Genomic DNA, 27,655 nt, shown 5'->3' on the forward strand with positions numbered 1-27,655 from the left:
TTTCAAACATCCTAAAAAGTACAGAGGGTTAGAGGCTGCAGCTAGACCAGAAGTAGAAAGAAAATGTGGTTAATTTTACTTTGAAGGACAGAAACGGAAGTTGTTCGTTGTTATGTAGTGACGTAAACTTGACGGGCTGATCTCCAGTCAATGGGCTTAAGATAGAAGTGAACGGTCGCGTGCAGCACCGTCGTCTCCCTCAGACGGTGCTACGATGACGGAGGTGGAGGTGAGGAGTCCTCGACTTGTTTGAACCGGACTCAAGATGGAGGACGACCTGGTGTCGGAGGATGATATCTGTGAGTATCGCTATTCTCACAGCAGCTGGATGTTCAGAGAGCCAACATCTGTCAGCAGGAGCAGGATGTCCGTGTGACCACAGAGGAAAAACACGATAGCCAGGCCTTATGTCACTTTTTCTTTATATAGCGAGAGCATATAACACTGTGTTTCAAACAGGACGGAGGACTAAACCTGAGAATATTTCCTGTTTAACCAGCAAATTCATCTAGAATCAGCCACTCAGCTGTAACGCTGTTAATATGAAGATTCCTGTTAAAAGTAGGGGAGAGCGGGGTTGGCTATCACATCTTTATTAAGAATTCAACGAGAGTAAAAGGTTTCAATCGTCTTTTTTCAAATTTGCATCAATTTTACAATGTAAAATCAAATAATGTTAATAAATGACTAACGGATTAGTGGATCACCTGATGTGTGTCCAGCTCTGCCCATGATCAACACACCTGACAGGATCATTCCTCTAGTACACTGGTCATCAACTGGCGGCCCGGGGGCCATATCAGGCCCCCAAAGTTTCCTGTCCAGCCCCTGAGAGATCATTAAATTCAGAAAAGATGTTGTGGTTTTAAGATTTTGCTTTAAATGTCTGCAGCTGTTAAATACACCCCACAAACAATTCATGTTGAAATAGTTTGAGAATGACTTAACATTTGACCTGTTTTACAGAAATTTACAGTCATAATAAGTAGCTATGTACAAAAGGGTTAGGTTGGCAGAAGTGCTCCAAAAATGACCAGATCAAGTGGTGAAAAGAGGTTAAAATAAGGCAAAAATTGTTTGAAGAGGGAAAAGGGGGCAAAAAGTATCGTGAATTGGTTAAAATGACAAAAATACTTCAAAAAAGTAATGAAAATGGGCAAAAATAGAAGAAAAGTGTCAAAAATGGATAAAACAGTGGCACAAAAGGGATAAAATATGTGGGAAAGTGGTTTAAAGAGGTTAGCAAATGGCAAAAATTGGGTTTAAGAGGCAAAAAGTATCAAAAATGGTTTAAGAGTGGCAGAAATACAGCAAAAATATGCTGGTAAATTAGTGAAATGGTGTTCAAGAGTGGCACACAAGGGAAATAACATCAGGAAAGTTGCTAAAGGGGGTTAAAAATAGCAAAAGTGGGTGAAAAGTGGCAGCAATTGGTTAAAAGTTGCAAGTATTATTGACAAAATGTAAAGAAAAGAGGTTAAAAAGTGGCAAAAATAGAAGAAAAGTGGCACAAATGGATAAGAGAGGCACAAAAGGGATTAAAACATGCAGGAAGAGTGGTCTAAAGGGGTTAAAGAATGACAAAAATTGTGTTAAAGAGGCAAAAAGGGGTTAAAATGATTTAATACTGGTGCTAAATCACGATTGTGGAGGGCCTCCTTCTCTGGGATTTTCTGGGGCTCAGCCAACTCTGCTGTCAGGCCTGTCTCCCTGTGGCCTGCTGCATGATAGCTAACAGGGATTGATCTCACTGGTAATGCCTAAAAATGTCCGTGTTAACCAGACCAAAAATATTTATTTAATTTTTGTGTATTCGAAGGTCCGGCCCCCAGAGTTTCTGTCCAGACTAAATCTGGCCCTTGTGCAAAGATACTTGATGACCCCTGCTCTAGCAGAAGCTTCTGTCTGCCATCATGATGCTGGTACTTTCATCAATGTTTTGTTGGTTTGTTAAAAGGGTGATTTAAAAGACACAGCATGTATGGTTTTCAGTCAACCAATTAAACTTTATTCATATATAACCTTTCAAACAAATTCAGTTATAGTTCAAAGGGCTTTACAAGAGAGCAGAAAAGTGATGAACAAACAGGTAAAATATTAAAAAGGATTTCATGACTAATGTACATCAAAATTAATTTAATAAAAAAATCATTAGAAAAAGATGGGAAAAAGAAGAGACTATTAGAATAAAAGAGATCAAAATAAAAGTTAAAGAAACAAAAGTAAGAATTAATAAAAGAAAAAAATAACATTAAAAATAATCAGATATGGGGCGCGCCTGTAGTCGAGCGTTTAAGGTGCGCGCCATGTACGCAGGCGACCCGGGTTCCGGCCCGTGGCACTATGTCCTGCATGTCTCTCCCCGCTCTCTTCCCTGTTTCTGACTCTATCCACTGTCCTATCTAAAAAGGCCAAAAATAAAGCTTGAAAAAAAAACAGATATGATACATCAATGATAAAATATTAAGTAAAAATCCACAATAATTAAAAAGCCTATAAAATTGGACAACAAACATCCCAAAAACACCTAATTAAGAATAAATTAAAATATAACAATTGTGATCATGACTATCCGTAGTGATAGTTGCACATCAGGGAAAATATGTGATATGAACATGATAAAGCAGAGCCATATCATTTGGCTTTAATGACAACTGACCCATGGGTCAACCTAGAGCTGGGCAATTAATCGAAAATAATCGAAACCGAGATTTAGAACCGATGAAAACCTGCAATGTCAGTTATTTCAATTTGTTTCCCTTGTAATATCTCTCTCTACTACAAACCCCCTTAAAAACAAACTAGCTGTGTAGTCATGTGATAGGCAGCCAGGTAGTTTCATTTCAGCTGTGTATTTTGATTTCAGTTGTCTCAATAAATAACGGTGAATTTTTTATCTCTGCATGTTCCTCTCAGTTATTTGTTTTAAAATTATACAAATATTTACAGAACAAACAGAGTCAGAGGTTGGGGTGGAATAATCGTTCATTAATCGTGATCGAGGTAAAAAGCCCAATTGATGCTGATTTTGAATTTTGCTATAATCGCCCAGCCTTGGGTCAACCTACCCCAGTCTCCCCTACTCAGTCTCTTATTAATAGCTAAGTTTCTCCATGTTTAGTAGATGCTACTATGACAGTGTCATCTTAATGAAAAGTGGGATTTTGATTGAGGGGCTGCACAGCAGCGCAGGGGTTAGTGCTGTTGCCTCAAAGGTTCACCTCCCGGTCAGGGCCTTTCTGTGTAGAGTTTGCACGTTCTCCCCATACATGTGTGGGTTCTCACCGGCTTCCTCCCACCACCAAAAACAAAAACATGCTCATTAGGTTAACTGGTGACTCTCAATTTGCTGTAGGTGTGAATGTGAGCGTGCCTGGTTGTCTGTCAGCCCTGTGATTGGCTGGTGGTCAGTCCAGAGTGTACCCCGCCTCTCACCCAATGACAGCTGGGATAGCCCCCCCCCCCCCCCCCCCCAACCCCAATGGGATAAGCGGTATAGAAAATGGGTGGATGGATGGATTTTGATTGAAATTAATCAATTGGTCATTCAGGTAAAAAAAATTTCACCCCGACCAGGGTGATCTTGGTCGACCTAAAGCTTTCCGATCAATTAATCAACCAATCGAATTGAAGCTGTCAGCCATACTCATAGACTCATTATTCAACACATGATTCAAGATTTTTTGTCAGTATTGGCTTTATTTAGATATAATTAGAATCAGCTGTATTGGCCATGTATGCTTACGCATCAAGGGATTTGACTCCGGTTAACTTTGCTCTCAGATACCAGGAATTAAACAATAAATTTTAAAATAAATAAACTGACAAAAGTATAAAATCCATGTGCATTGATAGTGTGGTTGCAAGATTCACAAAGGGTGCAAGGATGCTGACTAGACATGATCAGAGTAGGGAGCATGCAAAGATATGGGCAGATCTACATGAAGGAGACAGACTTGAATGTCTCTTTTCTCTTTCCTGTCAGTGCTGGTGTCAGAAAAGGAGCTCCATGATGCTGCAAAGAGGAACGACACAGAGAAACTTCAGGAGCTGATCAGGAAGGGCGTGGACGTCAAAGCCAAGAATAAAGTATGCCTCATGCACTGGCCTTTTCCTCTGCAGGTGTTTTAGTCAATGATCACTTAATTATTGATATTGTTCAGAACAGTGAGACTGTGAGACATTAAATAAAGCTTCCTCATTTATGATTTATAAAAGAACTGTAGAAACACAAATATGTTTTCTCTCTTTATAAACAGCAAAGTCTCTCTCTCTTTATTTGTGTAGACCAAACTTATGATGTGACCTGGCTTTTACAGGGATATTTGATTTTGCTTCCAGATAAACTTCAAGGCCTGGAATAGATGACTATCATGCCTCTTCAGTAGTTCAGGTTGAAGTCAAATGCTGGTAGATCTATAATAACATCACTCAGCATGGTGGACAGTGGAAGTGCTGGGGTTGGCATCAGGCCCCTGTGCAGTTTAGTCAACAATTATGTCTAGATGTATTTCAGAGCCATGAAAAATGAGAAAGAATTAGAATGGCATGTCCCTGTTTAGCACAAAAAAATGTGATTTTTGTTTAGTGTTTCATCAAAAAAAAACATTTACTCTTAAGACTAAACAAAGAGCTGTTTGCAAGCATTTGCTTGAAAGTCGCCAATAAACAGGGTCACATTTTAAACTTGTAACACTGACGTTTCAACCTAAATGAGCCTTTGCTATGGGAGTTGCTGTTTAATGCTTTATGAAATAATTTTCAGATGTCAGGCTGAACTTTCCTTGTATAGAATGTGCACTACACAGATTCCAATGAGTAATTTGGGGACCCTTTATTCATTTAAAACTGGCACCAAGTGTGTAACTTTCCCTTTTTGCGAAAGCCATTCATGTGAATTTGGGATGTTCGGATCAGATTTTTTCACTTCCGTTACAATACCGATATTTTAGCCTTGAGTATCGGCCAATACTGATATCGGCCGATACGATATCAGCATGAACATACATACATACTTTTATTACTTATTTTGTAGTATGGAATGTTAGAAAAGGCTTGATCAAGTGATATTACTCAGAGAACAAGTCAGCAACAGTAGGTACGAGAAAAACTGACCCATTTATTATTAACCAATGGGTTACATAAATTTTGACCTTAAACATAAGCACATTCTACAATTAAATAGAACAAATCAAAAATAAATTAGACAGGCCTGTCTATACTGTGTTTCTTTCTGTGAGCATGAATGTGTGCGGACAGGGTGTGAAAAGCTGAAATGCTTATCTTCTTAAAAAAGAATCTCCACGTCATGCTTGGACTGCAGAAAGTGGAGATGGAGGAGTAGGAAGGGTTTTGTTAGGAATTTAGTTAACTGACTGATTATTATTTATTTTCTGCTCTTCTTATTAGAGTGAGATGTTTATTTTGAAATTGGAGCTGTGAACTCTTAACTTTGAGCAGTTGGACAATAGACAATATTGTGTTTTTTCCCCCCTGCCCTCAGTTGTTCCCACCAAATACTGGCAGTAAAAAATAACTGGGGTGAACACTTTAAAAGTATGATTTGTTTGTACTGGATTTATTGAGGTCATTTTTCAGACTTGTCTAATATATTTTTGATGTATTCTATTCAACTGTAGAATATGCTTATGTTTAAGGTCAAAATTTATGTAACCCATTGGTTAAAAATAGGTTCGAGGTTCAATCAAGCGTTTAAACCCGACATTACTCACCACTGACAGGGGCTCGTCATCGATCTTTTCTGTTATAGCTAATGCCTTTTTGCCGTCCCATGGGAGTTTATCATGCTTTCCAAATGTTTGGGACAGCGTCGGTTGTTTGAAGGGCGGAGCCTTGTTGTTTCTTCGTGTTCTTGTGAAAATCCTCATGCTGTTTTTTTGCTTCTTCAAATGCCCGATGAGGTTGGTCGAATTAAACTTCCCCGGTTCTTTGCCACCACGGGGAACTTGTGCATGACAAGTTTTACACTCAGCTGCAACATCTTTATCTATGAATTTTGACTTAACGAAAAATACTGCGACACGGCTGACGTCACTCCTACTCCTTGCTACTGTGTTAGCGGTTAGCACCTGTTAGCACTCAAGCACGCTGTTGTTGTGATCACTTGGGCTCTGCATCCTGGATCCTGCGGCGCTGCTGGGTAGAAGTGCTGGAGCGGAGTCTGGAATGGACTGCTTGTATCGGAGTGCTTAAATCGGAGATTTTAGATGTAATCCGATATAATCCGTCATTTTTTTGCTGATATTGGACCGATATCCGATATCAATATCGCATCAGGACACCTCTAATGTGAATATCTGAAAAACAATGACAGGGATTTTCTTCAAGTTTTGGACAAATGTCTACTCTGACCTAAGGATGAACCTATAAGGCATCCAATGTCAAAGGTCAAGGTCATCGGACCTTGTGTTCCTTGTTTGTGAACACAATATATCAAGGACTTTTTTTCTCCCTATTTTGAACAAATGTTTGCTCTGACTCAGTGTTAATTTTGACTAAAACTCTGACTAAAACTAAAAAGGGTAGAAATAACTAAAATGTATTTCATTTAAAGACTAAAACTAAGACCCAAATTCAAATAGCTGCCAAAATTAACCCTGCTCTGACTCAAGGATGAACAGCTTAAATTTTGGATGTCAAAGGTCAGTGTTATTGGCCTCATGTTCATCCATTGCTCATAAGTGTCTTTGAATCCCACAACCTTAGGAACTACCTTAGATCCTCTTCTTGACCCACCACTGTACGGTCCTGTCTGGCATCTCGCAGAGACATACGACCTCATGGCTCAAGTTAATTTATTTATTTGCATATGAATTCATGGTCATTTACTCGGTAAATATTAGAGATTATAAAAATGCTTATCAAAATATACTTAAAGGTATTCTATAAATTTTAAATCATTAATTAAACAGAAGTTACTCATCTTTTTGTATAAAAGCATGTCACAAACATTTTTTCTTGAAAATGGTGTCAACTCTTTCCTTCGTTGATTGTCTTGCTTTGAGTGACTCTGCCTGTCTCTGCACAGATTGACCGTAAAGCTCTGCACTGGGCAGCAGGAGCGGGGAACGAGCAGGCTCTACGACTCCTCCTCGACCACGACACCGATGTGGATGAGAGGGACTCTGTAAGTAAACTGTTTTGTTTAAAAAATGTACATGATATTACAAAAAAAACATCCAAGATCAGCAGAAAAGTACTTGAATGATCTCTCCATGGACGTGTTAGCACTAACAGACAGCAACAAAATGTTTTCTAAAAGTGCATTAACTCATATTTTTTCCATGTTTTTAAATCCCGTATGTGAGGGGTCCACAGACGTGAGACTTTTGTGATATGGTTCTTCATTTCTGCAAACTGAATGGCACACACAGGCCTGGTCTAGCAAGCCAGACTGATGTTGGTAGCTGCTTATTTGGTGTCTGGCCATGTATGGCGGATGTTGGACAAGTTGCTGCTCTATATTCGTCTTCCTTAAGAATCCCTTACTTTTTTTTTTTTTTTTTTTTTTTTTTGCAAGAATCTGAAACCCCTCTGTTATCTTTACTTTAATTCCTGCTGGTAACAGAAAGAGTTTCTCATCCAGGCTTGTTTGTTTTGACTTGAAACATCCACTTCATTATGTAGAGTAGGGCTGAACAATTGGGAAATAATCTAACTGTGATTTTTTGTTTCCTTATGTTGCAATTGCAATTTAATAAGCGATTATTATTTAAGTTCCCCATCTTCTCTTTCCCAACTTTAGATAGATACATTTTTTTCTTTCCAGTTGGCTAGGCCTACAGGTTAGGTTGAAATCAGTTGATGCATGAGTCATAATAAAGAACATATTTTTAATCATGGAATTTAATTTAAATGTGACTGGTTTTACAGCCATGTAATCAGTCATCATGACAACTAGGACTGAACAATTTTATAAAAATATCTAACTGCGATCAGTTGGACTGATATTGCAACTGCAATATGAATTGTTGTATTAAATTATGATGTAGATTTATGTCATTCTATTTTTTAAGTAGAAAAATTGTATAAAATATTTAGGAAAGTATGATTTTTAACAAATTAAAACAAAAATGAAGCTTCAATGTTAGCATGCTGTGTTAAACATACCATCCATGCTGCAAAGCATTCAGAGACATTTAAGGTAAAATAAATATTACACCTTTTGCAGTTTGAAAATATTGCAATAATTGCCCAACCTCAATGCAGATAATCTTCTACTGCCTTTGGCCTTTTTTGTCAATAGCATCATTATTGGCTTGTATTTCAAAACTTCCATCACAGCAGTAATAATTCTGTAAACTCTACATGTTGTATGCATGGCTAGGCATTATAAAGGTGCAGTTCACTCTTTATTTTTCACTTTGATTAATGATTTCTAAAACAGCTTTAAGAGTCATCTCACAGTTGGAAGGTTGTGGGTTCAATCCCCAGTTCCTGCAGCCAAATGCCATGTGTGGATATGCAAGACACTTAACCCCAATTTGCTTCCACTGCATGTGAACATATATGAATGCTTTTGAATAGGATTAGCAGCTACTGATGGCCAGTTCTCCTTAGCAACCATCAGAGTGGGAATGCGGAGTGAATGGGTATGAATGGGTAGGTGTGACCTGCAGTGTGAAAGTGCTTTGAGTCATCAGATGGATAGAAAGGCGATACAAGCTCAAGACCATTTTTTACATCATATAATTCACCTCAGAGCCTCACATTCATATAACTTTAAGATGTTTGTCCACAGTTTGGTATGAATGCTCTGCTCCTGGCAGCCTGGTTTGGGCACTTGAAGATCCTGCAGGTCCTGGTGTCATGTGGAGCAAAGCTCAGCTGTGAAAACAAAGTAAGATCTGATTCCTTTTATCACAAACCCAAACTGTCAGGCCAATCGACTTAGAGTCCTTGTGTGTTTGTATATATGTGTGTGTTTGTTAGGATGGTCTAAGCATGCTGCACTGTGCTGCTCAGCGAGGTCACATCAGTGTTCTGGAGTTCATCATGGAGGACCTGGAGGACGTCTGTCTGGACCGAGAGGACAAGGTGACTCCATGTTTAGCTGCGTGTCAAATCTGTCATGTTTGGATTATTTAAAAAGTCACCTAGATATTTTTGAAGACCCTTCTATTTATTATTTAAATTACACAAAATTTTAAATCTATTTACCAAAAATATGTTAAATTTAAATGTCCAAACTGCTGCTGGGGAGGCAAATTCTTAAAACTAAATATACAGTGTATAACATTTGCTCCCCCATGAAGTTTGTGCTTGACTGCACTTCTTTGTTTCGACAATAGGCGGTGCTGCTGTGTTCATTCTGTAAACAAACATTCTGACAAGACACATTTGTTGACATTTTTTACCATGCTTTTTACCTTCATAACCTTCTGAGTTACAAAGACAAAAGAATTAGGGCAGCAAATATCTGCACAGTCTCAAGGTCTGGATTATGTAACATATTGCTCTTATCATCTTTCAGAACCAGCACTCTTATAAATTGTGGCATAAAGCTTTTTTACTGTGTGTCTCTAATAATCATGTCTGTGAATTAAAAACTGTGTAAGCTGACCCTGCTGGTGTTTCTCTGACCAGTCAGGTAAGACCGCTCTCCACCTGGCCGCTGAACACGGACAGACTGAAGTGGTGGAGTTTCTGATTGGAATGGGCTGCACTCATGCTTTAAAGGACAAGGTACAGACATGGAGACGTGCATACTTGCACATGCTCACAGCACAACAGATCAGTGGTTGTACTCACACAATGGGCTGTTGTGGACTAAGCAAACAAACCTGACTTGGTTCCCAACATTAAACAAATGAAACGTTACTCTTCATTTGTTAGGCTGCCATGACCACACCTAGACCAAAGTTAAGGCTGGTTAAATGCATCCATCATTCCTGGGATTTTAATCCATCTGTAATCAAGCGCACAGAGTAAACCAGGATGTGTTCTGACTCTAAATCCTGTGTTTACTGGGCAGTAAATTTGACAGCTTGGATACTCTGCATGTCCAGCAGCTGACTAGAGTAAACATTTCCACACTGCTGATTAGCATCATGACTCTGTCACTACAGGTAGGAAGGGTATCTTACACTTCAGTTATATTTGGGTATAAAGAGAGAGCAGGATATATATTACTGCAGATCTGGATGATTTTCATGTTTTCAGTAACATTAGTCTGAAAATAATGCAGGCTCAGTGCACATGTATCAGTCTTACTTTTGCTAGGTTTGCTGCAGAGGCATAAATCATGTTGGCTTCAAACCCAAAACACCCAGATTAGGCATAATCAGATTAACACATTATGACTTTCCGGACTGGTACCAGTCAGGGCAGCATGAACAGGACAGCAGAGCTCTGGCTGTGGCGTGTGAAGGAAATGTATTTGGTTCAACAGGGAGTCACCACCTCCTCATTCCTGTTTCAGTGGGCATTCTCTTCACAGAGGAAGTGGCGTCAGAGTTTCTGGTTGTGATGTGTTGTTATGTCTGGACTTCAGGAAGAGAACACGGCCGTGCATCTAGCAGCCAAGTTTGGGCACACGGACGTCCTGCAGAAGATCATCGATACGGGAGTGGATGTCGATGACAGAAACATTGTGAGTGGAATGCTCTGGTTGTTTCTCTAAAGTCTCAGTCCGCCTTTCTAACCCTGCTGTTTGATGGATATCGTCACCTTCCTACAATAATGGACTGAGTCATTTTTTCAAGTTTTTAAGGAGACAGAAAAAACTGAATCAATTATAGTTTATATATTTGTTAACCATTCTGCACAAAAGGGTAATGACAATAGATGACTATTGACATACAAATTATGCTGTAAATCAGTTGTTTAATGTAAGAGGATTAGATGACTTTGGCAAATTTATCAACATGTCTCCGTGACTTAGGCCAAATTACTTCTGGAATAAGTGACCTAGGCTAAATGTTGTGATTCTTTTTTTCCTTACTACTGCAACCTGAGGAAGAGTAAGCAACAAATATTGCAAACAAATGCTAGTGAAGCACCCAGAGATTCAGGAGACAGAGACGTGCTGCTCCATCTCTTTAATGACAGTCTCATTGTCATTTCATTGTATGGAGCCTGATCGATTTCAGAATAGTCAGGGTCATCTCCTACCAAAAAGGAAAAACGATTTTAACCTTTTGAGGCGTATCCGGTGCTAAATCATACGGGTGCATTCTGTGCTCTCTGTCATCATGGATCCCTGCTGTCTACAGCTGAGAGGCAGAAGAGCTGCAGATGCATCATGTTTTGATGGACTTACCCACAGAGGAGAAATATCATGGACTGTCCGTCGAAAACTAAATTTCATTTTAGTCTCCTTGATGTGAAGACTATACTTTATTTAAGTCAGAGTTAAAGTCATCAAAGATCTTTTTAAGCAGGTCTTATGCCCTATTCACACAGGACTAGTATTACCTAGGGACCTCTGGTTATTTGTAATAATCACACCTGACGTCTGTGTTTCTAATCCTGTACAGAAGCAACCATGTCTGTAATTTGCTTAGTAAAATTTCCAGAGCAAATTACCAACCATATTTCAGTGCACACAGAGGTCCACAGGTAATACTAATCCTGTAGGAATGGTCATCTCTGTAATTTAGGGGTTAATTGTTTTTATGGATCAAGCGTCTTTTTCTGCTCTTATTTCTGATTACAAAAAATAATAGAGGCTGTGTAGGAAATTGTTAACAAATTTTAGACACACATACGCAATACTCTTCAGTAAAAGTAACAGGAGAGGTTCATATTTAACATCAGACATCTCCCTTTCTACGTCAATAGGAGGGGTGCTCGACTCTCTTCCTCTCTGTCTGATCAGCTGTAGATACACACAGGTGACTCACACGACCTATATAGAGAATGGAAGATAGGGGAATTATTTCACTAGATTACTAGTCACTAGACTGCTTTCTACAGGTCTAAAAATTGTTAGAATATATAAAGAGAGAGGGAATAAACACATTTTTGTTGTCTATTATAAACTCTGGTTAACAGTCTATAGGATACATGAAGCAAACGTCACCTGCAGAACATAATGTGCACGACATTGCATTTTTATATAAACTTTAGAAATAAAAATTCACTGTGCATTTTCATTTCTGCAGCAATGCAGCACTTTTATGTCCATCAGAAATGTCTGTAAATTTAAGCACATTGCAGACTTCACTTATCCTGTACAAATGCACCGCACTAATGCCAGAGGGTACTTCACAAATTATCAGAGGCCCACAGGGAATTCTAATACCGTGCAAATAGTACTTTAGTCTCGTCTTTCTCATGGAAAGAAGTTAGTCAACGAACATTTTTAGTCATAGTTTTAGTCAAAAAATAAAAACAAATGTGTGACACTTCTGAAAAAAATTCATAGCAGCCACAGATCATGGAGCCTGCTAATTATCAGTAACCTAGCTTAATGGCGCTACCTATTTTACTGACAAAAATGACTAAATAACTATGCAATAATGATAGCCGAGCCTATATTATAGTATACCTGATCCATTACAGATAAGAATGAGTCCGGCACCATAGTAGCTGTACTAGCTAGGTAGAATTTCTTCCCTTCTGAGATGGCTGCCATCTTGAAGAGCTTATAAAACGGTCACACTCTTGACTCAGGCTTTTATACAGTACTTCGGGTGCAGGATTGCATAATCTACTCAACTGAGGATGTTGGTGATTTTACCAGAGGTGGCCAGCATCATGAAGAGCTGACTGAGAAAAAAACCCCAACAATTTTGACAAAAAATGATTATTTTAGGAAGGTGAGGATACGGAGTAACTTTCCAGAAGCTGTGTTTCATTGTGCCTCTCGCTGTAGCAGCTTGATAACTCAACTATAGTGATCAGTGTTTTAAAGCTCTGTGTGTGGCCCTGTTTCCTAAAAACAATCACATTTACTCATCATAGAGAAGAAACTGACTCACCGGGAAGCTGCTAACAGAACTGTCTTTTGTGCTTTTAGGATGGGCTCACAGCTTTGCACCACGCTGCTGATGGAGGTCACTGGGAATGTATCAGACTCCTGCTGGAGTCTGGCTGTGATATTAACGCACAAACTAATGTACAGTGTCTTCATCTACAGTTAAACACTGTTTGAATAAACTCCAGGATCTTTTTACTGTGGAAAAGACCAAAATGTGAATCCCTGTCTTTCTCTGTCTGCAGAAGAACATGACTGCTCTGCATTATGTCGCCCTTCATGGATTTGACAGAGAGGCCCACCTGCTGCTTGAGGCAGGAATCAACATCGATGCTGTAAACAATGTTAGTGTGAACACAGAAGAAGTTTTTAGCAAAATGATTATTTATCAAAGTTTCCTTGGAAAACTAGGAGAAACACAAACTTGGAGACTTAATTCTCCACATCCACATTGGTGACTATATATTCAGCATTTATTTTATTGTATAGGAACAAGTCTGTAGTCAGTATTCATGACAGGGGTCCTGCATCCATCCATTTTTTATGCCACCTATCCCAGCTGTCATTGGGCAAGAGACAGGGTACACCCTGGACTGGGAGAGAACCCACACATGCACAGGGAGAACATGCAAACTCAACACAGAAAGGCCTTGACCTGGAAGCAAACCAGGGACCTTGCTTGCTGTGAGGCAACAGCACTAATCCCTGTGCTGCTGTGCAGCAGTGATTAACCAGGCCCTACCACCAAAGACATGCTTGTTAGGTTAACTGGTGACTCTTGGCCATAGATGTGAGTCTGGGTGTGCCTGGTTGTCAGCCCTGTGATTGACTGGTGACCAGTCTGCCTCTCACCCAGTGACAGCTGCCTGAACGGGATAAGGGGTGTAGAAAATGGATAGCTGGACTCTCGTACAGTGTTAATTTTGTCAACTAAAACTATGACTAAATATGTTTGTCAACAGCCTTTTTTTCCATGACAAAAAATAGACTACGACTAACAAAAATAGATCTGTGATGACTGAAACTGACAAAAACTAAGTTAAGTTTTTGTCAAGATGCCAAAACTTACACTAAAATTTAATGTAATTTAGTTTTCATTGGATATTCTCCACTGTGGGTAAACCTGCCTCTCAGCTGTAAAAAAGCAGGGACCCCAGGTTTGGCAGAGGGTGTAGAACACACTACCATGAATTGGTACCAGATTTAGGCAAGAAAATAAATGCTTAAACTAAAAGTGAAGACTAAAATGTGAGGACTTTTTATGGACTAAAACTAGACTAAAATGTTTTGAGGTTTCGTCAACTAAAACTACACTAAAACTAATAGGGTAGAAATGACTAAACTGTGACTAAAACTAAAATGCATTTCATTTAAAGACTAAAACTGAAATTAAAAATAGCTGCCAAAATTAACACTGCTCTCATAATCAGGACCATTTCAAATCATATTAAACTATTTTTTATTGATTTTTAAAATTTCTTTGTGTTTGAAACAGCAACACAACACACCGCTGCACCTGGCTGTGTGCAGCAACCACACCGAGGTTGTACGTCAGCTGGTAGATTCTGGCTGCGACCTGGACGTCACTGACAATGTGAGTGCCTCTGCAGCCACACCAGAACTATTTAAACCACTAAGAAGAGGATGGTTCAGTAGCGTAATTATTATAGTAACAGCTTCTGTTTTTCACAGAGACTACAGACGGCTCTGCACTTAGCAGCAGAACATGGCTGGCAGGACCTAGCTGAGATGATGCTGATCTCTGGTGTTAACCTCACACTCACTGACAAGGTGTGACACAGCACCTTTATCAAAACTGGCATATTATGATGGCAAAGTTTTAATAACCCTCAGTTTCAAGTCAAGGCTCCACTTTGGAAAGACCCGGAGGCTCCATCCCAGGTTCTGAGGCTGCGGGCTGGCTTATACGGGTCAATTATTCTGTTTTATAGCTTATAGTCAGACCAAAATATGCTGTAAAAGTGATGAGCAAGGATTAAGATAAATTCTAATCAACAGCAAACCCATTAAGGGAATCTTAGTTCAGGTCATGTGACATTATCTTTAAAGACCAATAAGAATCATTCAGTACATTATTTTTATGTTATGTAAAGAATATTAAATATCTTATTTAATTTGCTTTATCATAGATTTTAAAAATTTCATTTATATGATAATATGAGCTGTTGTATAGTCACCCTTATCGCTCTCTTGTTTTGCTGATGATACACACAGCAGGGGAAAACGTGTCTGGAGGTGGCAGCAAGAGGAAACCACATCATCCTGGTCGACATGATCATCAAAGCTGACCGCTTTTACAAATGGGAGAAGGTGAGTTGATTATCTCTGTGCCTGGCTCAGCAGCGACTCACCTGGAATATTTGAATTAGTACAATTAAAAACAGTCAAAAGCAGAATAGTTCACTGTCATAGTTTTAAATTGACCAATAGAAACAAGTTGCTGCTTAGTTGCTGTTCCTAATGTCGACCAGACTGAATGAAAGCACATCAAACAGAGCAGGCAGGGAAAGTAGCGGTGAATCAGGAGACTTTCAGACTGATTTAGTCATTATTAGCATTGCCTTTCTGCTCTGGCAAACTTTCTGCAGTTTCCAATGCGTGCTGAATCAGCACTCTGCCTGGTGTTAGCCTTTGGCTTGGTCCTAATGCCCGCAGCTAAGGCTAGTGGCTACTGCCACTTCATTTTAATGTCGTTAGGATGAAGACTTTTCAGTGACTTATAAGATTCGTTGAGGACTTATTTCCACTCTTCAGGACCTTTTCAGGGCAAATTTTACAAAACTTTCTTGTTATTCTCCCTGTAAATACTGAATAACTCCTCTTAGCACTGAGGCTGCTTCCTCTTCTTCTCTGGTGCTTAACAGCAGGTCTCATACTGTGAGCCCTCTACTGTTTCGGAATATGTAGTCTTGTGAGGGAAAAAAAAACAACGCCTTTATTATCAGTGGATTTTATCAGTTAATATTTTATTAATAGGATAATAAAAATATGTAAAATATATGCAATATCTGCCGATAATTTATCGGTGCCGATAATTATCGCGCATCCCTAGTTAATTGTTGGTCAGAGAGTCAATGTGGCATTTGAAAGTGAGGTTTTGAGCTGACCAAATAACAAGCTATTTAAACTCAGAGAGTCTTTCAGTGCTGTGTTGTTTCAGAGAGGTGATGTGAAAACTGTTCTCTTTGATGTCTGTGGCATTGGAGAATATATTTGGTCTTATTAGGGTTGCGAACCAGTCTTAGATTAAACAGAGCGTGTTGTAATTTAACAAAAGTTGGCTGAAGGGTTTGATTGGCTGAATGTGCAGGGTTGGCAAAGGGGGGCTAGTTGCGTTCCAAAAAACATATTTTTATAAATGAAGTGGTATATCTTACTTATAATGGCAAAATATCCAAACAAATTAGTTCAATTTAAAATATTACCATAGTTACTGAGTGAGACCTATGCTGTTATGAAAGAAATGTGTTGAAAATCCTATGTCAGTTTGCACAGGATGCTGTGCAAACTGACATAGGATTTTCTGTTCAAATTCAAGCCTTGATAAAGTAATTATAGCCATGCTGTGGTGATTTTTCTTGTGTCCTAAAGAAGGTTGTTGATGTGATCCCTCATATTTCACATACTCTGTAGCTCTGTTTGTTTCTCTCTGTGAATAACGTTTATCCTGTGGTCTTCAGGATCAAATGCGCTGTGGGCAGGACTCCTGGGTGGGGAGGAATGTGAGCTTTAAGCAGGACCACCAGCTGGAGACACAGCACCTCCGCTCAGTCCTGTGGAGCCTGGCCACCAAACATCTTTGCCGTGGAGAGTGGAAACTTCTGGCACAACACTGGGAGTTCAGCGATGCACACATACGAGCTATAGAACATCAGTGGACAGGTGAGCTGGGCTGGTCCTTTAGGCCTGGTTGTTCAAAGGTAATTTAGCAGGGTTTCACTGTCAAATGTAGAGCCAGAATAAAACAATAGGAATGAAAAACACTCTTGTAGTGTGACTTAATTAACGATACATTCTGGATTCTCCACAGTGATGATGATGATTCTACTAGACTGGCATGTATGGGATAAAAGAAATTAATGCTTCTGCCTGTTTGTGTCAGTTGTCTTATCTTTAGATAGACATGGACATGTCTTTTAATTCTGAATTTAATTCCAGGTATGAAAAGCTTTAAAGAGCATGGTCACAGGATGCTGTTAATCTGGCTGCATGGAGTCTTGGTGGCGGGAGAGAACCCAATCAAAGGTCTCTATGAAGGGCTGGTGGAAATCTCACGGATGGACTTAGCAGGTGAGAACAAAACAATGCTGAGGGTTTCATCCTTATGGTTTTTCTTTACAACTGATTTATACAGAACCTCCCCACTTTGATGCCGATTGAGAGAACATTTTCACTTTCTCTTTGGTTATTTTTTTACATCTCTAAGCTTTGAATTCTTTCTGATCCACAGAGGTAGGCTGAGCTGTATGATAACACTGTGTTATAAACTTGGTATTATTTATTAAACAGCTTCTGGATATTACAGTATAGGAGCTGAGGTCAGTCCGTCCTCTGCTGTGACTGCTCAGGCACAGGGCTGTTGCTGAAAATGATTGACACTGACTCCAGCTGTGATTGTGACCACGATTTTGAACCCGGATATATTATACTATTGAATATACTAAATGTAGCGTAATTTAGCACATGTAGTGGGACTCTAAGTTGAGCCTTTTTGCTATTATGGACTGTGTTTATTTTTTTACATCTCCTTGTTTCCCTATTTTTTGTTTACTGTAAACAGATGGTAAGCATAGACACAAGGTGTTTTCACAGTGCATTTCTGCAATAGTGCCTGCTGAAGCTCTGCTGTCTTTGAACCTTGAAAGTTTCCCACTGATACTGTGACGACGGGATGTTATGTGGTTCCATCTGTCTACCTGCCGTGTTCTCTCACTGTAGGACAGTAAAGCCATCAGGGGGGTCCAGTTTGATTCAGTACGGTACGGTGTGGTACACTAAACCCCCAAAACAGTTAGTGTTTTCACAGACACTCATGCCCTCACTTGTTGGGCGAGCTGTAAAAGCCATGAATCCAAAGTCCCATACATCGCGAGTCTTCTGGTCCAGCTGCAGAGTTGTAGAAAGGATGAGTGACAGAAATCATCAGGGAATAAGCATTAAACAGCTTTATTTCAGTTTAAAGTGCTGTTTTAAAGAATAACATCTTAATTATGTTAACCGCGGTCAGTAAAGATCCTCAGTTGATGGAATACATGTACAGAAACGTTTAGAGTCATAAGGGTACGTTAATATGTGAATAAATCTAGTCTATAAAAGCTTACACGACAAAATAGGAACGTTTGGAGCTGCACTGTGATAATTCGCCGCATAAAAAATAAAGTAAAAGTTCAGCTGGTGTTAAAACCAAACTAGATTTAGTAAGGAATCTTGGGTGCGCTGATCTCATTTTAAAATAGGCTGCAGCCTGATGTTTTACAAACATGCTCAGCAACCACAGAGCGATGTTTGCCCAAGTTACCTAAAGTAAGAAGTAGATGAATAGCTAGTTACAGTACAGATAATCAACTGATCAAGGTTTCGTATTCACAAAACATTAACATTAATTTAATTTCACATTCATTGTGGATAGACCAGGCTGATGTGAGCCTTCAGGCTCTGCTTTGTGTTTATTAAAATAAACATAATCCAGATAAATTTCAGGAAACTTGATTTGTGGCCAGATATCAATATCCATAGACTAGGAAACAGTTTGGATATGTGTCGAGTCCAAATATCCCTGATTTAAGCAGATATTAGTCTGTTAGTCTCCCGTTATTGCGCTCTTCAAAGAGCAGACTCCGGTGTTTTCCAGCCTGGAGCGGAGCCGCTGAGCAGCTGTGTTGCGCGCTGATGTGACATCAGTACAAACACCTATTGTTACGTGTGTAGCTCCACCTTTTTGGGACAGATAGGTAAGACTGGTACCCCTACGGAAGGGTGCCGAAAAGTGGAATGGTCAGGTCATTTTTTCTGGACACTTTCCAACTTTTGCTCTATGGAAACTAAAAAAAATGCATGCCGTTGCACACCTAACTGAGCCCGACCGCTTGGTGGAAATGACATACAGTAAATACACTCTGGCTCCCCTGACCCTGTTTTTGACCTCCGTGATGAGACGGGTATTGCTGCAGCTCAGAGACCTCTCTGATACAGCCTTCTCCCATTATCTCTTGCCTCCGTCCAATGCCTTCCAGGCTGCCTCCTTTGGAGGCAAAGGACAGCCCAAGGGGGGGAGTTATCATTCTTTTAACATCAGTCTTAATTTTATAATTGTTACTTGAACAATTGTATTGAATCCAAGAGCAATACTACTTTACTACTTTATTTATTAATAATAAATTATTACTGGTCTTTAGTATGATTGGGTACAGTCTTTATTATAATATCAATGATTAATGCTGGTTTGTTATGATAGGCCACAACATAGGGTGTGGTCTAGGCCTGCCCTCGTTGTAAACAGTCTTTTTTCTTTTTTTACTTTTTTTAAAATTAATTTTCATGAAAAAAAAAACAACAACAAAAAAACGTCACAGCACAGGGGAAGAGATTTGCACTTCAAAGGCCTTAAAACATACGTCCGTGATCTTTCAGTATTCTTAAAAAATATGTCTCTCAGTTTCCAGTGCCGCTGCTCCGATCTCAGTATACCATCCTTTTTTCTAATTTGTCCTCTGTCTGGGCTTGTTGAAGTCTTATTATATGAGTCAGATTTTCCATCAGATAAAGCTCTTCAATAGTCTGAATCCATTCATTTACATTTGGGGGGTCAGCTTGAAGCCACTTCCTTGTTATTGTTTTTTTACAGGCTACAGTCAGAATTTTAACAAGATACTTATCTTTCCCTCCTACATATTTCTCTGAAAAATTACTAAGGTATAATGTCGATGCCTTAAAAGCTAAATTATATCCCAATATTTTTGTTATTTCTGTATTTATTTTTTCCCATTAAGTCATGATTTTTGGACATTTCCAAAATATATGACTATGATTAACATTAATTAAACCACAATCTCTCCAGCATGGGATAGATTGGTTCAGGTATTTACTTTTGATTTTAGGTGTTATGAAATATCGGATAAGATTTTTCCATGAGAGCTCTCTCCATCTTTGAGAGCCAGTGGTTGTTTGGTGGTTTTTCCACATATTTTTCCAATCCTCTGTTGATATTTCAACATTTAATTCTTTTTCCCACTTCATCTCTATGTGATCCGTTGAATGTTTATTGGTCATTATAAGTGCATGGTAAAATTTTGATAAAACTCTCATCAACTTTCTGTCATACGCTTTATGAATTATTTTTATCACCAGGCTCTCACCGATGGAAGCAGGTCCCCTGATTTCCCTATTGTAATAATCCCTTGATTGTAAATAACGAAAGAAGTCCCGTTTGTCTAGGCCAAAATGTTTTTTCACTTCCTCAAATCTCTTCATTCTCCCTTCTTTTTCCAAAACTTTCCATGTTGTAATTCCTTTTGCAGGCCAGTGTTTGAATCCCAGCTCTTGTTGAGCGGGTTTAAAACTTTTATTATATGCTATCCACTTCAAAGTGTTAACATCTTTTTGTAGCTGATATCTTTTAACTATTCTGTACCATGTTTCTATTGTAAACCTTGATATTGGATCCAAGATATTTTTCAGTTTACTGTATTGTTCTCTATCTTCTATTAGAATTTGGATTAGATTTTTATCTATATGTTTTTCTATCTCTTTCCACCTTGATTCATAATTTGGGTTACACCAGCAATAAATATATTTCAATAAAATAATATTCTTCTAAATTTGGAAGGGCCAGCCCCCCCTGTTCTTTCGGGAGCTGAAGGAGCGCATATAAACCGTGGTATTTTCCTGTCCCAAGTTATAAAATGGATTTGAGGTATCATCACTGGCAGCGCCTGAAACAAATAGAGAAGTCTTGGTACCATATTCATTCTTATAATTTCTATTCTTGAACTGAAATCTAAAGGTAGTGTGTTCCATCTTTCTAAATCTTTTTGGATTTCTGTAGTGATGTTTTGGTAATTTGCTTCCGCTAATCCATTTAAATTTTCTGTAACCACCACTCCCAAATATTTTATTGCCCTTAGATTACAATTAAATTTATATCTGTCCTTCAAATTTATTGGTGGTATGTAATTTAATGTCAGTACTTGTGTTTTTGTAATGTTTTATACCCAGATAAGTTTCCATAAGCCTCTAGAAGTTCCATTAAAGCAGGGATTGATTGATTTGGTTGCTGGAGAAAGCAAATAACATCGTCAGCAAAAAGTCCTATTTTATGTTGCATATTTTTTATTTCAACTCCTTTGATCTCCTCTTTCTGCCTGATTGCCTGTGCTAAGGGTTCTATATATATGGCAAATAGCGTGGGGGATAAACAGCATCCCTGCCTAGTTGATCTGTGTAGAATGAATTTTTCAGTCAAATTACCATTTATTTTGATTCGAGCACTAGGTTGTTGATAAAATGTCTGTATACATTCAACAGATTTTTTATTAAAGCCAAATAGAGTTAAAACTTGATGTAAAAACCTCCAATTAACACGATTAAACACTTTTTCTGCATCAATACTTATCAAATACAGTGCTTTGTTTTTGTTGTTGTGCTTCTTCTATGGTATGTAGAGTTCGCCCTGCTATAAACCCTGTTTGATCTTCGTCAATTAAACTAGCTAGAACTGATGAGTCTTTTAGAAACAATTGATGTGTAAATTTTGTAGTCTACATTCAGAATTGATATTGGTCGATAATTTTCACAATGCTTCTTATCTTTTTCTGGTTTAGGTATTACCAAAATGATTGCCTCTGACCATGATGGTGGCATTTTATTATTCTGTGATGTCCAGTTAAAGGAAGACATAAGTATTGGTACTAATTCCTCTTTGAATTTCTTGTACCACTCTGCTGGGTACCCATCACTACCTGGAGATTCATTGTAAAGAGTCTTGAGATAACTTCTGCTATGAATTGGCGTTATACAGACAAAGATTGATTGATTTATTGATTACACATCCTTGATGTTCATAGTGACCTAGCTGCAAAGCAAAGTTTCTGTAGGAGATAAAAAGGTGAAACTGACTTATCAGCTATTGGACAGCCAGCATACCTGCACGGGAGTTGTGAGCTGTTCTTTGGAGCAAGGGTTCCCGAACTTCCCCCCTGCGGTCCCCAAAATTACAGTGTCAGAGACTGGGGACCCCCACTGTCCCTGAAGGTGGTTAAAGCATGTAATGTTACTCTCACTAACAGGCCTTCCCAACACCTTTTGGAGAAGAGAAAAAGAACAGCCTTAAAAACATCATATTATTCTATATGGTAATTTTATGTAAGAAAGGTCTAGGCTTCTTGAAAGCAGCAGACCTCTACACCAGTGCTGTCATGCGCAAACATACATTTTAAGGTTTTTATTTTTATGTTACTTTGAGTTTAGCATAAATCTCACCTGATGCAGAGTTTTGCTGGGACCTTAGGTGTGAGAATCTATAAAAAAATGAAGGAATTATTACAATTCTAGCAAATATTTGGCTAGTTTTGGGGCTCTAACATCCTCAAAAAATCTCCAAAATGTAAAAAAATTCAGCCTCTGTGGAAATGTACTTGTGATAGTGTGAAGGCCTGTTCATTTTCATTTATGGTTTTAATTTTAATTGATCCCATGTTATGTTTATTCTTACAATAATGCATAAAGTATAACATTTAAAATAATTTTGATTTGTTTTGTAATTTGGTGTCTTACAACCCCCACTTTGGTAATTAGTGTTTTAGAACATGCAACAACATGAATGCTTACATCATTTAGTTTGATTTAAAGCCTAGTTGGTTTACGTTCATTGCTGTTTTGTGTGAATTGTGTGAATTGAATGTACAGTTTTCCTTTCATTGTTTACTACTGTGAAATTGTCCCAATAGGAGCAATTAGTAAAGAAGACATCCAGAATGTAATGCTAATGTAACATTTGCTTCTAAAGGTTATATCAGGCACACATGAGAAGCATTGTGGGTATTTACATTTAAAGACACTTATTGTAGACAACATAATTACCTAGAAAGACTGCATTTATCTATTATAGTTTTCATACCCCACATCACTGAGCAACAGAACAAAGATCTCACACTGCTTTGTCTTCATGGTTTAGTCCATTACATTTGTCTTTGTCCATTTTTGACCTTTTTGAGTGGAGTTGTGAGGGTCAGTAGTCAGTGTATCTGATGCTTTCTTGTTGTGTTTACTCTTTCAGAGAGCGTCCGGCAGAAAGCAAACGCAGAGACCAGCTCTACCAAAACATGCTCTACGATGTGATCAACACCTGCAGTGACTGCAAAGAAGAAAAGAAGACATGAATCACTTTAAAGAGAGGGCCACAGCAGTCAAAGCAGGCTTACACTTTTTGCCTTGAAGAATTTGTTTTGTGCTGTCATTAGGGTGCTGAATTCAGAAACAGAAACCATTCTGTCCTTTCAAGTAGGAGTCGCCCCCTGCTGGTATAAAAAAAAAGGATGCTGAATGAAGGTAGGATCATTATAGCTCTCTCTTAGATAAGGTTAGATGTGACCTTTTCATGTTTTCTGCCATGTAGCTATCTAAACAGTACCAGGACCTTCATCATGACGTATACAGTTATAATGAATTAGGCAATCATAGTTAAAGAGACCCTCAGAAGCAGGTCCACCATGACTTTTACAGTCTAAAACTGAAAGGAGGAATCCTCAGCTGACCAGTGCTGCCACCAAGATTAGTCATTTTTAGATTAATGCAGAGCTTTAGACTTAATTGAGTGGATAGGGTGGAAAATTTAGGGGATAGAGGGGCCTAGTCCACACGTTGATGAGTAACTGAAGTTTTTCTGTGGATTTTGCCCTTCATACACAAAAAGTGTTTTAGATCAGTGGAAACACACTTGTGTGTCTAAAGTAACATTTCTGTATTTTTGAAGTTTGGTTGTATAAAGCTCTCGACATTATTAATGGCATTAACCTCCAGAGATGACAGTGTGTGTTGCCCCTCTAAGGAGCTATACAGAGCGACAGACAGGCGCAGTTGCCCCACATCATTTAGTGAGTTGAAGGCAAAAATTTGCCTAAAAACAGTGCTGGCTGTACGCCATATCTCAAATGTTTAAACATTTTATTTTTCATCTGGAAAGCGTCTGTGTTAGCACTCCATTAGAAATGTGAAATGGTCTTTGTAGAGGAAAGGGGAGTAGATGTTGGCATGTCTGTCAGGAGCTGCTTCACCTGCATGGTAAAGGATGGACTACTTTGACATGGCATGCTGTTTACAATATGTAATGGTGCGTTTTTATGTGGATGAAGATGTTTATTAGGACAGGGGGTTTCAAACTGTGGAGAATGAGCCTCCCCTAAGAGAAAATCATTTATTCTGTGGACACCCACTCATGTGAAAAATAAGATTTCAAACATTTTATCAATTATATTTTCAAACATTTATGTCTCCTTAGACATTTTTATTTTGACATTTGTCATTTATATTTTTGATATTTTGGTCTGTATTCTACCTGATTACTATGCTCTACACTGTAATTTAGTGGGATCTATGAATTTTCAGATGTAGCAGGACTGCATCGCTGCAGATCATCCTCCAGCCTTACCTCGCTGTGATCATTGTCAGCGCCCAAACCTGCACTTGCAGACACTGTCTTAGTGTTCAGTGAAGAGAATCACACTGCCTTATATTGTCATTAGCTTGTACATCTTTGCAAATTAATCACTGTGACTGTAGTGCATCATCAGGACTGATAGAGGAAAGTCCTGACTTTAATAGCCGACTCTATAGTGTTGTCTTTAGTAACAATAAATCTGTGCAGTTTACCCCATGCACAGCAGATGCTAGCAAAAGCAAATCACCTTTTTCCTGGTTTATGGTTCTGCGTCTCCCTGAAGTCCTGTGGCGCCCAGGGGGAGGCCCGCCTCACACCTTGAAAACCGTCATATTAGAACACAGCTTGTGTGGGATTCATTTTGAAAACAGAGGAAGAAAACATCCACTTTCAGAAATACCCACCTACATGTGGACTAGGAGAGAGGAGAAAGACCAGCAGGACAGGAGCTTGGACTTGAACTGGGGCCATCCCAACATCCCACAGTGTCTAACCTTAGAAATAATGAATGTGTTGGGCATCCTTATCCTCTGATAATGTGAATAGAAAGGTTTCATGACTATATCCATGAAGAACTCGTTGATCTTTTGCTTTCCGAGCCCAGGAATCAGTTTATTGATTCATTCATGTGGTTTCTGAACTACAAAACTACAAAGAGTTTAATGTTGAAGAACTAAATAATTATGGAGCACATCACATGACATAAATAAATAAAGCAATAATTCTATTTTTTGAATGGTATATCTGTGTGTTTTATATGTAATCTTATATTCAAGCTGAGTTTTTTTTCTGTCTTACCTCAGAATATCACCAAAGAATCCCCTCAGTGATTTCATCAGACATTTTATTTCTCTTAACATGGTTAGCCTCTGTGTTTATAGCACTCAGTAGCAGGTCAGGGTTTGCCAGATTTGTTCAGATGAAAAACATAAAAGAAACAGACCTAGACGTGAGTCCTAATGCTCAGTAACATTCTGTATACAGGAAGAACAACAATAACAGGCATATTGTCCTCATGTGCTTGTAATCTCGATGACATTGGAAATGAGGGAAACTTCAATGTCCTTTTGAGAATAAATAAAGTTTTGAAATGAAATATTGATCACAAGATCATTATTTGAAATATTTAGGTTAAATTATCATTGGATTTATTTTATTTAAGACTTGGGGGTGCTGAGAGCTGAAATGTGGAAGAAGTGCTGAAAATAGCTGAAAAAGCAAAAAAATAGCTGAAAATAGCATAAAATGCCATAAAAGTAGCTGAAAATGGCATTCAGTATCTAAAATATGACAACAATTGCTGAAAGTAGCCTTAAATTAGTTGAAAATAGCTCATAAGTTGGGTGAAAGTAGCCTTAAAATAGCTGAAAATAGCATAACAATAGCTGAAGGTGTGTGAGATTGTGCTAAAAATGGTGGAGATATTGTTCATAGCAGTGTGACTCAACCCTGCTCAACCAAAGACCCAAATTAATGAAAATTACCTTTGCATGAGCCACAATCTAAGCAGTGAAGCAAAAACAGCTTGGAGTACAATGACTTAAAGGTGGCAAAATGGTCAAAAAGCAACAGAATGGGTGAACAGGGGTGAGAAAGGGGCACAAAAGGGGCAAAGAAAGAGGGAGCAAGTGGTATTTAATCGCAACAGATAGTCTAAATGGGGCAAAAATGAGATAAAAGTTGCTAAAATGGGCAAAAACTAGGAAAAAAGTGGTATTCAATGACAAATCGTGGCTTAATTGGGTGAAAATTGGGAGAAAAAATGATGAAAAGGGGCAAAAATGGGATATAAGTGGCAAAAAATGGGTAAAAAGTTGCAAAAAAATTGTCAAAATGGGTAAAAAAATAGAAAAACGTTGGTATTTAATGGCAAAAATGTAGCTTAAATGGGTGAAAAGTGGCAAAAAATGGTGAAAAAAGGGCAAAAAGTTTCCCTTGTTTAAGATTTAATATTTAAAATTAAGACATGAAAGGGCCACAAATAGTCACAAAAGAGCCACGTGTGGTGTTGGGTATAACTGGATTAAAGTTTTAAATCCATTATAGTAAAAGCTACATGTTTGTGATAGTTAAGGGGAGTATTGATGCATTAATTTGTGTGCCTGTGTAGGGCTCCTAGGTTGCTATGGTAACAAGCGCCTGCATTACATCAGAGTTAATCAGTCACAGCTGAGATCAAAGCTAATTAGTCACACCTGTGAAAGCTTCTGTCATAAACACCTCAGAAAATTGAGTTGAGTGGCCAGAACATGCACTCAAACAAAGTCAATGAAAGCTGTACTTGTGAACCCTAGCAGAATGCCAAAGGTATCACGAGAATCAGCAGAAGTTCTGAACGCGGTGATATGTTTTTTATGTATGGGAAGCAAAAAATATTTTAAAAATTATAAAAGTTATAAATGAGAAAAGTCATGGCCATCGGGTCCTTAAAGATCTGAATAGAATGATATTAGAATGATGAGTGTAGCTCAAAGAATAAAGAGGAGATAGGCTCAAAAAAATGTACGGAAAAACAAAATGGCCGACACGAATCCCAATAGTGTGGATGCTTACTCAGCGTCCCCACTAATAATGATGAAATGATATTGGTACCTGTTTGATACAACAGTTAAATTAAAACAGCATTCCCTTCCTTTTAGTTAGATTTATGCCTGAAGATCATGAAGTTTGTGCTCTTTAGAAACAAAATTAATCTCAATAAACAGGAATGTTGCTCATGCTTTTAGACTGAAGGAGTTTGCATGCAATTTTTGATGAACAAAAACAACTTTCTCTTCCTGTGATATCAAATGGATTTCAATGCAATCTATCAAATTTGATGATTCTGGTCTTGTTGCAACCATCCATCTTTCCTTTACAGAAAGAATACCCAGATATATAGTCTGTATCATTATTCAGCAACATTATAATGATAATAATGATAATAATGATAATATGATTTTGGGATATGATTTTTGATCCTTATCGCCCAGCCCTATATTATGTGCCTCTTATTTGTTTGATTTACCGTTGACATACTGGATCATTGTCTATTTACATTT

At 38.4% G+C, this 27,655-nt stretch overlaps 1 protein-coding gene across 2 annotated transcripts; it reads left to right on the top strand.

Annotated features, from left to right (window-relative positions):
- The first annotated feature begins 162 nt into the window (after nt 1-162).
- Nucleotides 163-26,270, top strand: ankdd1a (ankyrin repeat and death domain containing 1A). Of its 2 annotated transcripts, XM_041803809.1 has the most exons (15): nt 163-299; nt 3,986-4,089; nt 7,049-7,147; nt 8,762-8,860; nt 8,953-9,057; nt 9,607-9,705; nt 10,514-10,612; nt 12,983-13,081; nt 13,186-13,284; nt 14,436-14,534; nt 14,633-14,731; nt 15,176-15,271; nt 16,642-16,843; nt 17,120-17,251; nt 23,235-26,270. In XM_041803809.1, exons 1-15 carry the CDS (start codon nt 266-268, stop codon nt 23,294-23,296), a joined length of 1,527 nt encoding a protein of 508 aa, XP_041659743.1. In that variant the 5' UTR covers nt 163-265; the 3' UTR covers nt 23,297-26,270. The 2 variants fall into 2 exon arrangements, with proteins under 2 accessions (XP_041659743.1, XP_041659826.1); XM_041803892.1 differs by lacking the exon at nt 12,983-13,081.
- The last annotated feature ends 1,385 nt before the right edge of the window (nt 26,271-27,655 follow it).

The sequence above is a fragment of the Cheilinus undulatus genome, linkage group 1 (genome assembly GCF_018320785.1).
Source record: "Cheilinus undulatus linkage group 1, ASM1832078v1, whole genome shotgun sequence".
NCBI lineage: Eukaryota > Metazoa > Chordata > Actinopteri > Labriformes > Labridae > Cheilinus > Cheilinus undulatus.

Excerpts from the sequence above, each read along its gene's own strand:
- ankdd1a (XM_041803809.1), top strand. The coding sequence starts at position 266 with ATGGAGGACGACCTGGTGTCGGAGGATGATATCT. Across the intron at positions 7,148-8,761 it reads ATGTGGATGAGAGGGACTCT|TTTGGTATGAATGCTCTGCT; the intron begins GTAAGTAAACTG and ends GTTTGTCCACAG. Across the intron at positions 14,535-14,632 it reads ACCTGGACGTCACTGACAAT|AGACTACAGACGGCTCTGCA; the intron begins GTGAGTGCCTCT and ends TGTTTTTCACAG.